The sequence below is a fragment of the Hirundo rustica genome, chromosome 2 (genome assembly GCF_015227805.2).
Source record: "Hirundo rustica isolate bHirRus1 chromosome 2, bHirRus1.pri.v3, whole genome shotgun sequence".
NCBI classification, from domain to species: Eukaryota; Metazoa; Chordata; class Aves; order Passeriformes; family Hirundinidae; genus Hirundo; species Hirundo rustica.
The window spans coordinates 21,688,126-21,702,697 of record NC_053451.1 but is presented as its reverse complement, the minus strand read 5'-3'; the positions used below and the strand labels follow the sequence as shown (position 1 = coordinate 21,702,697).

Here is a 14,572-nt window from a genome sequence, read left to right as displayed (position 1 = left end):
TCACCCTTTGTATTTTGGACTTCTTTACTTGTTTTCTTAAATATCTTAATACTGTCCAAACTTCCTGAACTGAACAGGGAAAGTGCTTGTACGTGCAGACTTGTGCAGTAATCCTCTGTACTTTCAATGCCTCTGTTACCCATAAATAACCTACAGAAAGAGGACTCCAGAGTCTGAAGAGCAGTTGTATGTTTTTATCTGCAAACCTCAAAATCACAGGGTCTGGACAAGTTCAGACAAAACGGTGATGTTCCCGTAAATTCAGATCTTGGGGCTCTTAGTTCCTACGTCTGGTTGTTGCAGTGAGAGTGGGAGCAGCTCCAGACAAGACTCTGGGCCATCATTTGAAACCCTATCAGAGGGTCTCCTGCAATGACAAGGTTTCTCCTAGCAGCCTGCTCCGATGTTCCATTTCCCCATGGCTACATGGGACCGTGCAGGAGCAGAGGAGGATGTGCTGACCTACCTTTCTCCTTCTTGGGAGCCATATCCTTGCCGAGCATGGGCATCTGTGGGACCTCCTTCCTGTACTGGGGCAGATGGGGGTACTCCTTCCCGTAGGGCAGGTGGGGCACCTCCTTGCCCAGGTGCTGCATCGGGATGCCTTCTTTGCCCAGCGGCATGTGAGGTACTTGTTGTCCGAGGGGTTGGTACTGGGGCACCTGAGGTGGCAGCTGCTTGATCCCATAGTAGGCACCACCTTGAGCGGACCTCACCAGCTCTAGGTAAACAGTGGCAGCCACTGCCAGCAGCTGCACAGGGAAGAGCAGCATGACCATCACCTGTGAAAAGCACCACAAAACACACAGAGTTGGCAGAAGATGTTTTTTTGTGTTGTGCATTCCCCGTTAGGGCAAGCTGTTCTCGTTTCCTGCAGCAAACGACCTCAATCTCTGCAAGTGGCCCTGGTTTGTGTGCTGCCCTGGAGGATATCCTGGTGTATTGGAGGCTCTACTCCAGCAGCACAATTACAGCCAACGCCCTTTCATGTGTTTAGTTTTTAGCCAGCCCAGAGGTGCCCTCTGTGGTTACTCCACACAGAGACCTGCTCCCAGTTTGCTGCCTCCTCAGCTGTGTCAGTGCCACAGCACAGCTTTGGGGAGCTCTGCTGCGAGCTCTGGCACAGGGGAAGACAGGCGAGGGAAGTGGGGATCTCCTATATGCTCTCTGCCTGAGGAAGCGATATCAGTGCCCCTTCTGCTTTCCACAGCAATGAAAGCTCTGTTTCTGAGCTTAAATCTGTGCCTGGGATTGTGCCCTGTGGCTGCCGTGCCCAAGGGCTGTCTGCTTCTATCACAGCTCCTTGCCAGCTCTCCTCTCAGCTGGGCTGGGATCCTCTCAGCCTCCTCCCAGAAGAAGTGGGCCTGCTTAGGCCACCACTGCCCCACGTAGGATTAGCCAACCCAAGCCTTTCTCTGGGAATGTTCAACTGTTTCCTAAAGGTCTCCCCCACTGCAGATCCCGGCCCATTGCAAGGCAGCCCAGCACCCTTCTAGTCCTGCTAACACAACAGAATGGAGTTGGACTTTGTTTTGTTTACTTCTTTATCAAAATGTTCGCTTGGGAATGCTTGTCCCACCTGCTGTTGGCTTTTCTTTTTGCAGTTAAGGGCATTACCATCAGCTGAGCAGCAAATTAGGAACTGGGAACTCCCTCAATTAATGCAAATTAGGGGACAGCATGTGGTAAAGAGAGACTCGTGTGTGGGAGTATTTTGCCCCACAACCAAATCTTTTCAAATACACATGGCAATTGCCAAGCCGGATGGCTGTTGCCTCTGTCCCTTTTTTCTACCTTGCAAAGATGCCTTGCACCCAATCTGGGTACATTCCGAGGTCATTTCTGCATTCCCTGTGCATTTCCAGGTCATTCCTCTCCAGAGCTTTGCCAAACTGCTTGTCAGGACTTGCTCCCAGCAGCTGCTGTGCTCTGGTGTGATGAGGATGGCCTGAAGAGGCAGCAGGGGCTTTGTGCCACTTGCTTATTTTTTCCCATCCTTCCCCAGCAGCCTGGCTCGACACAGAGGACAAAAAGTACCTCAGTCTGTGGCAAAGGGGCTCAGTGCTGTGCCTCCACGTCTGGGAAGTATCTTTTTATGGGGAGATACTTTCCCCCATGTGTCCTCCAGGTTTTATGTTTTGCTCCTGCTTGACGTTTTCCATTCACTTCGTGTTAGCAAAGCACCTGGGGAAATGCTTGCTGCTCTTTTAAAATGTTTCCCCTTCATTTTGCTCTATGAGATTTAATCTCTAAATGGCACTTGGTGTATAATCATTACTGAAGGTGTAAGTGGAGGCCAGATCAAAATGGTGTAGTTGAAACAACAAGCAGAAGGTTATTTTCAACAGTGATCATATGTAGACATACGAACTACAGAAAAGATGGAAATACGGTTTAACAGCAAACCAAACCTTTTAAGAGAATGAAATACTACGAATAAACACTAGATGGAGCATATGTTGCACAGCTGTGTTTCCCCAGTCACTTCCCCTCCCAGGAATTCTTGGACCTAACCAGCTGCCATGTGGCAAAGAAAACCAGAGCCAAGATGCACAGGAGTTTGTAAGTGTAGCTGAAGCCCAAGCACAGTCGCTCATCCTTGTTCAGCAAAGCATTTCAACAAATGCTTCTCCTCCAGTGAGTTTAATGTGGCTTTTAGCCCACAGCTGGCTGTGCTGCTGTGAGCTAAAGGATTAGGGCCTTGGGACGTGGTATTTCTGCTTAAAGCTCAATGGTGAGCTTGGAGTGGGAGGACAGCCTGTGCATGATCAGTTACTGTGGCTTGGCTGGGGTGTGGTGACTGAAGCAACCCACTGCAGCTTCATCTGCACACATGGACCCTAAGCAACCTTTTTTGGGGGGGGGGGGGGAGTGAAATGGGGGAGGCAGGGATATGTCCCCCTTCTTGTCTTTCTTGGCCTTCCTGCTCCTTTCTGTACAGGAGTAACTCTTAACACCTTTGCCCCTCTGTAGCTGAATGCCTGCCCCCGTTTGCAGGGAAAATCCCAGTTACTGGAAAATTTGCGGTATTCTCTGCGTCTCTCTCAAAGGAAAAGCATTATCTGTATGAAGGGAGAAATGCAGTGAAACCTTTAAAAAAATTATAAGAAAATGGATTATATAGGACTGTTTTTGAAACCTACTAGTATGAAGGGCAAAGTGGATTTTGAAGAATGAGGTTATTAAATTAGCATCTTGGCTACTCTGTTGTTCTGGTGGCCAGTTTTGGGGGGTTTGTTTTTTTAAAAAAGATAACCTCAGTGGAATAAGTAGAGGGGGAAATAGGTAAAATTCCTTTGGATGAGATTTTCTCCTTGTTTTTATTACAAAACATGGGCTTTGTGTGCGAGTGGGAGGTATTTGAAATAATTGAAAAAGCTTTCCTACGGGGAGACACCGGCCTGCCTGCAGCCCAGGGTGAACTCGGCCTCCTGCTGCTTGTGCCAGGCTGGCCCGGCCCTGCCAAGCGTCACGCAACACACCTGCACGGGAACAGGCACGACCACGAGCTACACGAGATGGTTCTGTGAACGCACATGGAAATTCTGAGGGAGATCAGGCAAGACTTGCAGAGATAGGAAGGCTCCAGAGAAGGAGGTGATCTCACCACATCTGTGTTTCCTGTAGTGTTTTTTGACTCATCCATAACCCAACCAGTGTGGCCTGGAAATGACAGATTGCTTCTCATCTATTGATTTTGGCTGGGGCTGGTGCCTGTGACTAGCTGAGGTGGAAGGTGGGGGTTTATGTACTGAACAACCTTGGGCTAGATGGGACTTGGCTGACATCTTTGTGGGAGGAGGTCAGAGCCTCCCCCGTGGCCTCGTGAGCTGTCTGGGGCTTGGGATCTGCCGCAGGTACTGGAGACGCAGCCTGTGTTTGGTGCTGTCTGCCCAGCTTGTCTCCCCCTGCTCCCAAAGGAAGGAGGGATCAGACAAAATTAGTCTTGATGAGAAATGTGGTAGAGTCATGTGTGCTGCTGCTGGATTATTGCTGTCAGATACCATCACTGCAGGGAAAGCCTGCCCAGGAGCACGAGGGACGCCGGGGAAAGTCCTTCAGAGTTCCTGCTCGTTGCCTCTCATCCTACTCAGCTTCTCTAAGAAGTTATTTATGTACTGAGAGAAGTTCAAGGTGTGTTTTTTTCTGCCTTGCAGTTTTTTCTGAATTCTCGGTGCACGGCTCTAGTTTGAAGGCCTCACTAGGAAACCCCCAGCATCTTTAAATGCCTAAAAGCTACTGAAAATCTTGCTCTTGGTTTTCAAAAGAAGCCTTTAGATCCTAAATGTTGGACAGGTCCTCCAGAACTTCTGAACAGCAAAAGGAGATGTTTTTCCAGTGGTGACAGAACTCGAGGAAAATAGTGAGCAGGAGAAAAACCTGTGTTGAAGATGCAGCCAAAGTGTTAAGACTTCCCATCCCCTTCACCCAAATCCCAGCAATTTAGGGATCACCTCCAAACCCGTTCACGTAATGCGATCTGACGCGCTTTCCAAGGTGACTGTTGGTGGAGCAATCATTTGGCTTTGTATTGGGATTTTCCAGGTTTCCAGGTCAGAAAGCAAGAGGAATGTGTCTGTGTATTTGTGGCAGGTAAATAACTGCATGTGTGCGCTTTAGAGAAGCCAAGGGCTTGGAGAAAGCAAAGTTTTACTGTAACTTTGGATGTTGGAAGGAAGATGGAGGAGAGGAGTCACTGGGCCTTCTCACCATGTGACATATCATTTTGCAGCAGTCATTCAGATAAAGCCACAACAAACATTTTGCTTTACCTAGGTGGGGACAAGACACTTAAGGGTGAAGGAACATTATCCTACACCACAATATTCAGTTGCTTGTGTGTGAAGGCAGCATCTGGTTGGTTCTGTGGATGGGAGAGAGTCCCTGAAAAAACATATTTTTACAGGCAAAGCTTGAGTGAGAACGTTTCTCAATAATCTCTTTGGTAGAGCTGTTCTCCTGAGAAAACTAGAAAGGACCTTCCTCTGGCTATTTGAGTTTGTCAGCAAAAACAGGAGACAAAACAAAATGTACCAGCAGTCATAATTCTTAAATTGGTGTGAAGAAATAACGGCTGGTTTAGCCTAATTATGTAAAAAATGTATGGAAAGAGTGATGCCCATCCACTTGGGACTTGAAATCATAGGTGGTCTTGCAAAGAGTGCAAACTAGACTTTGATTTATTGGTTCTTACAGGAAAGTCATCACTGCAACCAACGCTGGGTTGTCTCAGAACTTCTAAGATACTCACCCAGAGACTACTCCCATGGGCTTAACTTACCAGCCCTTGCTTTTGAATTGCTGTATTTCCCAAACAGGGATAAGGCATGAGTAGATCTCAGTGACCTGAAGTCTTTTCCCTTCCACAGGGGCTGCCCGAAACTGCAGAGACCAGTCCCCCACTGCACTGGAGGGATGGCCTTGCTGCTAGTGCTCTGGTTTCCACATGGAAAATGACTGCTGCAAAATAAAAATCCTTGTGACTCTGGAGATTTTGTTCCCAGAAGAGTGCTACTAAAATAAAATTAGGATAAAAAGCTAAATTCTCCAGGGTGTTTCTGTCTTGAGATCAGAAGTGGTTAGGGTGACTTCTGGGGTGACCTTGACAACAGATCCTATTACCAAGTATCTACAAGGGTGTATCCATGGCCAGGGATGGCTCTGCTGTTGTGTCTGTCATACAGACACATGCCAGAGCAGTATAATGCAACAGAAATGGCAGAGTGTGGAGGTGCATAAGGAGCAGCTCCACTGCATTGCAGAGGGCTGGTGGGTGAGTGCACAGCAGCTCTCTGGGGGCTTTCCACTGGCTGGCCCCAGTTCATACACAGCGGTACATGGCAGCCCAAGGGACATCACAGAAGGGCTTGTAAGAAAGAACTGAGGTCCTCACAAAGTGAGCACTTTTCTGTTCTCATTTTTTGTTCTACTTTGGGAACAAGTACCTAGCCTATCCCTGCTTTCTGCAATAGAGATCCCAAGCTACTGGATTGTGCTTACAAATGCGTGCACATCCCCACCACATACGTGTTTTTCTTAGTGTCCAACACATGAAAAGCATTGGATTAAGCACCGAGTTTATAAATGTGGGCTAGGGGTATTGGCATTTGTAAACTAATTCTGTTAGCTAGCAACCTTTTTTGGAAGAATTCTCAGCGCTATCGAGGCTTCTTTGGTTCCTGCAGTGAACTAAGCTATTCCTATCCAGTGAATAGCTGTGGTGACTTCAAGGGTGGGGTAATTTCAGATGTGAGAATCAAGCAAATGTTGATAGTTGTTCTCAGCACTGGTGCTGCAAAGTGTAGGTGACTTGAGCAGTGAATTTCCCAGCACATTGTTGTCCACAGTTTTCAAAGACACTTTCAAAACTTCATCACAGCTGAAATTCATCTCTGGATCGTTATCTCCTTTGAGGACTAACCTGTTAGTCAGTGAGTACCTTCTGAAGAGACCTGAGGATACCCGGTACTGTACAGAGACTGAATTTTAGTGGAAACCTGTGTTTTCAGGGACAGGAAAAAACAAAACCTTCTACATGCCAAATTATTTTGTGTGTGCTCAAGAGCCATTTAATACACACATTGTCACACTTCTGTCTTTCTGTGCCAAACGAGTCTTTATGTCATTTGGACAGATGTTTTCAAATTTGCCAGCAAACTAATTAAACACTAGTGTAGGGGGTTTCTTTTTACAAATTCAGTCATATTCCACATAAAAGCAGGGAGTGAAGGCAACCAAGTATACCTTGAGATGGATTTTCTCTGAAAGCTAACCTGTTTTCTAACCCAAATTGACACTAGCTGCACTGATTTAATCTTGTTTTCAGCAGAGAGGAGCAGGACAGTAAAGGATAGTGCAGGCCCTGTGTGCGAGCCCAGCCATGCTACTGGCACGAGATGGTTGATTTATGTCCCAGCATGTCTGGAGTCCTACACCATATTGCTTCTAACAGTGCCTAAAACTTCGTTGAAGGCAATAGCTGTTTCTTGAGTAGGTGAAGAATTTACCTTGCTAAAGGGTCTATAAGGTCCTGTGCATTCAGTAGGGAAGAAAGTATGATTTATGGTAAATGAAATCCTGCCTTTTTGCTTCTTGTGAAACTCTCCCACAGAGATCAGGTTTATTTTTTTTCCCCCTCCCTCCTTTTTACTGTCCCCTCCAAGGAAACAAAGTAGTCTCAAGTGTCTGTGTTCAGTTTAGATTACCAAGAAATAGCTATTGTTCAGTATGTTAAAAATAAATTAAATCATATTTTGCTCAAGGTCTAACAACTGTGTCTGATTATCATGTGGTATTTACTAAATCTAAGGCAGTCATAACAAGTATTGTCATAATAAACATTTTAAAACGCATGCATGCATAAACCTGCTGCTAATGGGGAATATTCAACACGTGGCAGATGCTTGTTTCTAGGCTTTTTAAAATTCAAAATGGTGCCCAGAGCTTCTTTCTTAGAGTAGTGTGATAACATCTAAATAAATGGCTTCATCTTAAAAACCAATGGTCATCCATAAGCTATCTTAGGCTTCAGTGGTAATTACATGATTTTTTTCTTGCAATGCCTGGGGAGGTCTCTGTTTATCCTTTCGTAAATGCATTTCCAAAAACAAAGCACTTGCCTCTGCTCCAGTTCGTCTGCGAACACATTCATGTGTGTGCCCACTCCGGATGATCACCCAGCTTTCTGTACGGAAATGGCACCCTTGGGCTTCCCCAGTTTCTTCCTTCCAGACACAGTACATCTGCATGTGGGCCTGTATCTGTTGCTTGTGTGCAGGTATTTATGTGTGCCTATGTGTAAAAACACACCCTGGCAATGGAAGAAGCTACAACAAGAAGGAGATTTTAGCCCACGCAGACATAATTATGTTGCCTCTAGTCCTCTCCTCATGCCCAGTGTGCTGTGAGCCTACCCTATGTGGGCTCAGGTAGGCTTCTCCTCATCTCTCTGCAAATCTGGGCATGATGAGATTGGCATCACCACAACCCCAACTCCCATGCACAGGCCTCTGCTGGCTCAGCACAAACACGAAGCTCACAATTTATGATGACATTAAGATGCTTGGCGCTGGTAACTGATTTCCAGGCGGGTTTGTCTCTCGCATGTTTTTGAGGATCTGGCCCAGATGCTGTTTGCTGGAAAATGCCTGAGAGCTACTTGGAGTCAGATGGCAGGGAGCCGTGACAAGGATCAGTAAGCTGGGCACCGCGGGCCGGGTGACCACAGTCCCCGGGGACGCAGCTCTCTTGCCTGGTGGCATGTACTCATTTGCACGGATCGGTGCCTGATCTCGGCACCGGGGAGGAAGGTCCAGCGTGGGGGGATGTTTGCAGAAAAGCATGCGACTTTAATTATGGGATTAGAATTAATTATAGGTAGGATTTAGCAAATACCTGCCTTTGAATACGTTTTCCTGTTCTCTGCCATACGGCATGCGCTCGAATCCTCTGCCTAATGCCGTCTTCTGGGCAATTTGCCTGCAGTCTTGGTGGCAGGCAGATTTGATGGCAACACTTAAGTGACTGCCACTAGATCCCCATTCAGCGATCGGCGGCGTGAGATGCACAGAGCCGGACACAATAACGTGGAGCACACAAAGCCATCAAAGTGCAGAGCTGCCTCCCCGCTTATCGGCACAGAATCGCGCAGCTGGCAGGGAGCCCCGGCCTGGCCGCCGATGTGTCCGACCACAGCTGTTTGTTCAACGTGGGAACCGCGCTGAGGGCTCCTTCTCTGCAGGGCTGGTGCTACCGAGCGCTGCAGAAGGAGCTCCCTGTGGGCCACAGCCGCTGACAGCGTCCAAGGAATTTGCCTTATCAGATGGAACGGGAAGGAAGCTGGTCTTCATGGAAGAGCTTTTAGTCAACCAGCCGTTTCCTAGGGGTACTGTTGGTTTGGATTTTGTTTTGGTGAGAACGCTTCACATCTACTGCCAGTCCACTAACCCCAAGTAAGGTAAAGACAAACAACTGGTGACGCACTTCAGACTGAAGAGTGTGATCGGCAGGCTGAACCTTGACTAGCGGATAATGAATGAACTATGGCGATTGCTGGTTCCACAGCAGTGTGAACAGGGAACTTCAGGCTTGCTTTGGAAACCTCCCTTCTCAGCTGTCACTCATCATTCCTGGCCTTGCTCTGCCCTGGGATAGGTTGTACTGGCTCCCTCCAGTAGAAGTCTCCCAAATTTTCACGATACAATTGTCTGTGTGTTATTATGGTACAATAGCTTGCAAAGTGTATCACAGCATTTTACTGTTTTAATCCAAAGTGCCTCCTCTAGCAGTGCTGCTATGAATTATACTCACTGGTAGAAGTGTAAAGAGTTTCCATTTCACTACCTCTTGGGTCAGCCAGCTACAGCTTTGTGAACAAGCCACAGGCTAGCAATTGGCTCTACATGACAAGTGAATAATCTGCACAGCTGACTGTTAAATTTGTTAGAATGCTCCATCTCATCAGATGTATGACAGTAGAAGTGAGGGAAGAAGACTATCTCTTTCTGTGACATTTAACAAACTCAAGTATATCCTCAATCTTTGGCCAAATACACCTAAGTGCCAGAATGCTATTCTGAAGGATATCTATTTGTTATACTGGTTAGAGAACTCTTAGTTCCTCATTTGATTAACTGAATTACTGTACTAAAAGCAGAAAAATATTTTTGAAGCTTTGTGAAGGTGCACTCAGTCTTGAATCTATCTATATATATTTTATTCTAATATGGCATGGTTTAGGATTTTGTATCTTGCGTCTGGGAGGATTGCTTAGAGAAGGAGCATTCTATGGATTAGTAGATCTCAATACCTACCTTTAGGAAGACTTAGATGTGCATGCAGAAATTCCCTTCACTGACATGTGCAAGACACAGAGAGGTGCTGGAGTATGCCTTTTTCTTAAACACTTCCCAAAAGATGACAGTGGAAAGAAAAATCCTGATTATAGATGTGTTCTTGATAATGACAGGGACTGATTGTTGCAGGTGCTGCAGGAAAGATAATCTCTTTTATTAGTTTGTGTTACGTAAAGCAGTACAGCTGTCTGCAGTTGTAATATTCACGTAGGCTGGACTTCTCAGCCTGAGGTACACTTGATGCCAAACCTAAGGGTGCAAAGGAAAAGTGGCCAGGAGTTGCTCTTGGGCTTCTCTTGATCCCAAGGCCATAGCCAGTACTGCTGCATTTGCTGGTGCCACTTGAGGTCTGACCTGCCCTGCACGGCCTGTGAGCCACTCACAGCAGCCTGCTGTGGTGTGACGTCCTGCCACGCCACGGCCACTGTCACCAGGTCTTCATTTTGGGGATGAAAAGGCTGCACTGTGTCGTGGGTGGACAGGACACAGCCACAGCTTTGGGAAAGGCAGGTGTCTGTCTCTGCTGATGCCTGGCCTGGCCAGTGCTCTGCTGGGGGACATTTTGGGAGGTGAGGGCTCCTGGCAGCTCTAGGGTGCCCGAGGCAGGCAGGAGGGATGGGGTAAGTTTCAGCCTTTTTATTATCAAGATGAAGCAGGACCTTCTCTGAGATGCAGAACTTTCTAGCTCTTTTTAGCACTGTATGCATACTGATTAAATTTAAATGCTTTACAGTGAACCACTACAGGGGAGCTATTAACCCCTATCAAGGAATCCAGATCATGAAATCTCATTAAGAAAGAGCCCAATTCTGGGTGCACATGTTTTTTGGTTGCAGTCTTTCGGTTATAAAGAAATTTTATTTCCCGTGTCCCTTTATAGTGATCATACTCCAGCCTTTGCAATCCAGGCAGTGGTTACTTTAACAGTCTAGTGAGTTCTTGCACTGCAAAGCAAGAAATCTGTGCTGGACTCTTGAAGTACTTGTTCTGATCTTAATTTGAAATAATTTATTGTTCTCTGTGACTCCTGTTGCAATCCTGTGGCCTTATGCATTGCCTTCTTGCCAGAAAATTTGCTTGATTGCCTCTGTCTGAAACTGGCACAGCACAGCATTTCTGTTCCTTTTCTCACTTTGATGGCGTACAAAATCTGTTTTCTTGGCTCTTGCCGTCATGCTGTTTCATTACTTTTTTTTTTTTTTTTTTTAAATAAAAGCAAGAGGCTTTGGGGGTTTTATTTTCGAGATGAATTGTTACCATTTTACAATATTTCCGTTCACTGTGCTTTGATGAGACTGTCGAGAGAAAGAGCAGCTTCTTCCTCCCTTATTTTTATTTGCTGTGCTCCAACTCTGCCACTTCTCAGAACCTGAAGTCCCAGTCCAAGGGAGATATGAAAACAGTAACAAATGTCTGTAAAATATTTTTCTTGAAAAAACTTCCTTTCAGACAATTGTTTTTGGAAAGTTTTTTGCCATTAAAAAATTCCAGCCCTTTGCATACTTTTCCTACCTTTGCTCAAAGAGTGGAAGAAATAATCTTGCTTTACAAGGTTATACATACTAGACTACTTCACCCAGAGAAAAATCGGGAGCATGCTTTAAAATTATTTAGCAGTAATTATTTTCCTATTTTATTATCAAATATTGCAGGTATATCATATTTGTTAGGATGTGCTAATCATGACGTGACACTCCATTCACAAATTTCAAGCAGGTCTTAGCTCACAAATATATTTCCTAAATGGATAAATTATTTTACTTTTATGCTACTTTTCTTGAAAAAGACTAAGATGACAATAACTAAAACTAAAGATTTGCTTGGTTAAAATGGTTTCAAATCCAGGCTTGTAATTTTCATTGAAGACCCTTTGTGCTCTGGGTCACACCTGTGGGCAGACATGAAGGTGGAAGTTGCTAAATGGTAGGCAGTGGATCTACCAATGTAGGTCTCTTCATCATCTGGTACTTGTGTAAAAAGCACCACTGAAAATTACCGAAAACTCCTCTACGCTACGGTCATGGCTGAACTGCACACACTCCCCCGGGTCGTGCAGGAACAGATCTGTTCCTAAAGACCTTCTGTCTTTTCCTCTTGTGTAGCAAGTAAGACATGCATCCTACTCAAGTCTGCTTCAGCACAAAAGCACACATCAGTGGAGGGGCAGAGAGGCAAAGCTTGAAGTCATTGTTATTTGTTACCAAGTGTGACATTTGCAGGCCTACACAGGTACCGCCCACTTCCCCCTCTGCACGTGCAGAAATAAGGGTAGCAGGGCACAACCTAAAAAACTTTCAACCTGAGTTGTGAAACACTCCCTGTAGGTTTGAATACTTCCAGCAAGAGTTCGCCATGCCTCTCAAAAGCACAGCAAAGAAAAAGAAACTTCTGAAGTGCACACACACACACATAAATACACACACAAAAGGCCCTCCCCATCCCACTCAGACACACATCCTGGTTCCATGAAAATATACAGTCATTTGAACTCCAAAAATGTCATGAGGTGGAATTCATTTCCTATATGCAATCCAATGTGCTATGGTTTAAAGGACTTGAAATTACACATCTGTCACCTTGGAACAACCCAACCGAGGCCAAAGGAAAGCAAAGCCAAGCCCTGAGGAGCAAATGCTATCAGTCACTCACTTGAGTCTCACAACTCTACTCAAGGAAAACAATCTGAAATGTTCAGTGCAGCCATTTGGACCCATGATGACTGAGCCTAGCAAATGCACCAAGGCTGGAAAGCTGGTCAGTGCTCAGCTCTGGGGACTAATAGTTATAAAATATCTGCAGTGGGAGCCGGCACTTGCGTTTCATCCATGCTGCAGCCAGGATGAAGGGATAGGCTGACAAACGTGCAGCTACCCAGCTGCTCAACTGGATCAAAGGCGGACACCAGCCTCTCTTTAGCTTCCTGTAGCACTGCGAGGTAGAGCTGGGGCTGGAAGCACAGAAGAATATAGGATTGGGGGAGGATATTAAAGCACTTCAATCCAAACTTAAATGCAAGGCCCTGATCAGGGCCTGATAAGCTGATGCCTGAGCTGTTAGACCACTGCAATCCTCCTCAAAGGTACCTTGGTCCCAGTGCAAATGCCTTTCTTAGTGCCTGGTGTGGACTTGAGGCTCCCTGTACCTGTGAACACTTCCCAGGTTTTCAGACAGTCTCTCATTGCTTTCCCTCCTCCCTATGGCTTCTTGGGTCTGCTGTGACCTGTGCTAGCTCCTACCCACCTCTTGGGAGCTGATGCCTGTAGCTTGCTGACTCAGGCATGACCAGGAGGCAGGGAATGCAAACCTCAGAAGAGCCTTTTGCTAAAGGAAGAATTAGACCCGTGTTCCTCAGCCCGAGTAAGGCTGTGCTTGAGCTGCTGATGGTTGCTTGGAGTTTGAAAGAAAAATTTGGCACCTGCTTTCAAAAGAGGATTGTGAGCTGTGTGCTATGAGCCGAGAGTGGAGGGACTTGTGCCTGTGTACTTCATTCACCAGAAGGCATTTAAACCCAGGAGAGAGCTGGGATTTAGGATGAACTGCAATCTTCAGCCTTCCCTATTTGGCTGGCTTAGGCAACTCCCCACACAGTGGCTTTTGTGAATCCCCCTCCGAGGCACTTAACTCCACTTGCACACATGCGTGGAGTACCGGCAGCTAATTCAGGCATATGGACTCCATTACGGAGCCAGCTGCAAACATCCCCTCATGGGTTAGGATCTGAAAGGTTCTATATCCCATATTGTCAATCAGCTAAGGCCTTCATTCCCTGCCCCATCCTCCTTTTTTTTTGTTTCAAAATCTAGACTTTTTAAAAGCAGATAAGCGTTCGTAAAAATTATTCTTGTATCTGTGCAAAGGCGTAGTTAAGGCATGTGCTAGATATTCCCAGGATGATGCAGTTAGATCAACAATGACTAATTCCAAAATTTCTGGCATTAGAAAAAGCAATGCACTTAAATGATGTCATATCCTTCCCTGCAAAGTTTGTCCACCAGATTCTCACTGCTGAACATCAGAACCAAAGGTTTATGGCTACCTATAGGCCATAATTTGGTGAGTCAACCAAATTCAAAAATAAATCCACTAGGCTGGTATTTCTCTAGCAAGCAAAATGGAGTTATGTTTCATACAGCAGGACAGCTATCAGCAATGCTTAAAATTATTTTAATTTGTGTGTTTTGTTTGACTCTGAGGTGGGGCACCTACATTAATTCCAAGTTAATTTTGCCTTTGGTCAAGAAACATGCTCAGATTTTCAAATGTTAGCAGAAAACGTGTTACTGACAGAAATGCTTTGTGGAAGGTTTAGCTACGCTAATGAAAGAGATATTCTAGAGTATATAATTATAGGCCACAGGATCAGAGTGAGAGGGTTTTTTCTTAGGTTTGAGCAGTATTGCCTGAAAACTGTTGCAGATTTCTCAATAAATTAAATAGTAAGGCTGATTAGATCCTGCAGGAATGAGCTCCTTAGAGGATTGTACTCACAATTTGTATTTGTAAAGTCACCCAGGGGCTAGTGTTTTCAAATGTGTGTTTGCAGCTTTGGGAGACACTTGGACAAGATGCTAGATGCAATTTGGGCTGTGTTTAGAGCAGGAGCACCTTGCTGCTAAAGCAGCACTAAATGACAAGGTGCTCACAGCTGAGAAGCAGCCAAACCAGCAGCCCTGAGCAAGGTGCTGGGAGAGTGCTGGGACAGCCCAAGCATGCACACA

General features: G+C 45.8%; 1 protein-coding gene across 2 annotated transcripts in view; it reads right to left on the bottom strand.

Annotated features, from left to right (window-relative positions):
* COL8A1 (collagen type VIII alpha 1 chain) overlaps positions 1-14,572 on the bottom strand; it is an 87,266-nt gene that overhangs the window by 4,506 nt on the left and 68,188 nt on the right. The window contains exons 1-2 of one of the 2 annotated variants that reach the window (XM_040056960.2): positions 9,813-9,885; positions 467-782 (exon numbers count right to left, since the gene is read on the bottom strand). In XM_040056960.2, the coding sequence (XP_039912894.1) occupies positions 467-779 (313 nt within the window). In that variant the 5' untranslated portion in view covers positions 780-782; positions 9,813-9,885. Of the gene's footprint in view, positions 1-466; positions 783-9,812; positions 9,886-14,572 lie in introns of those variants that run through there. The other variant, XM_040056959.2, reaches the window with a different exon arrangement.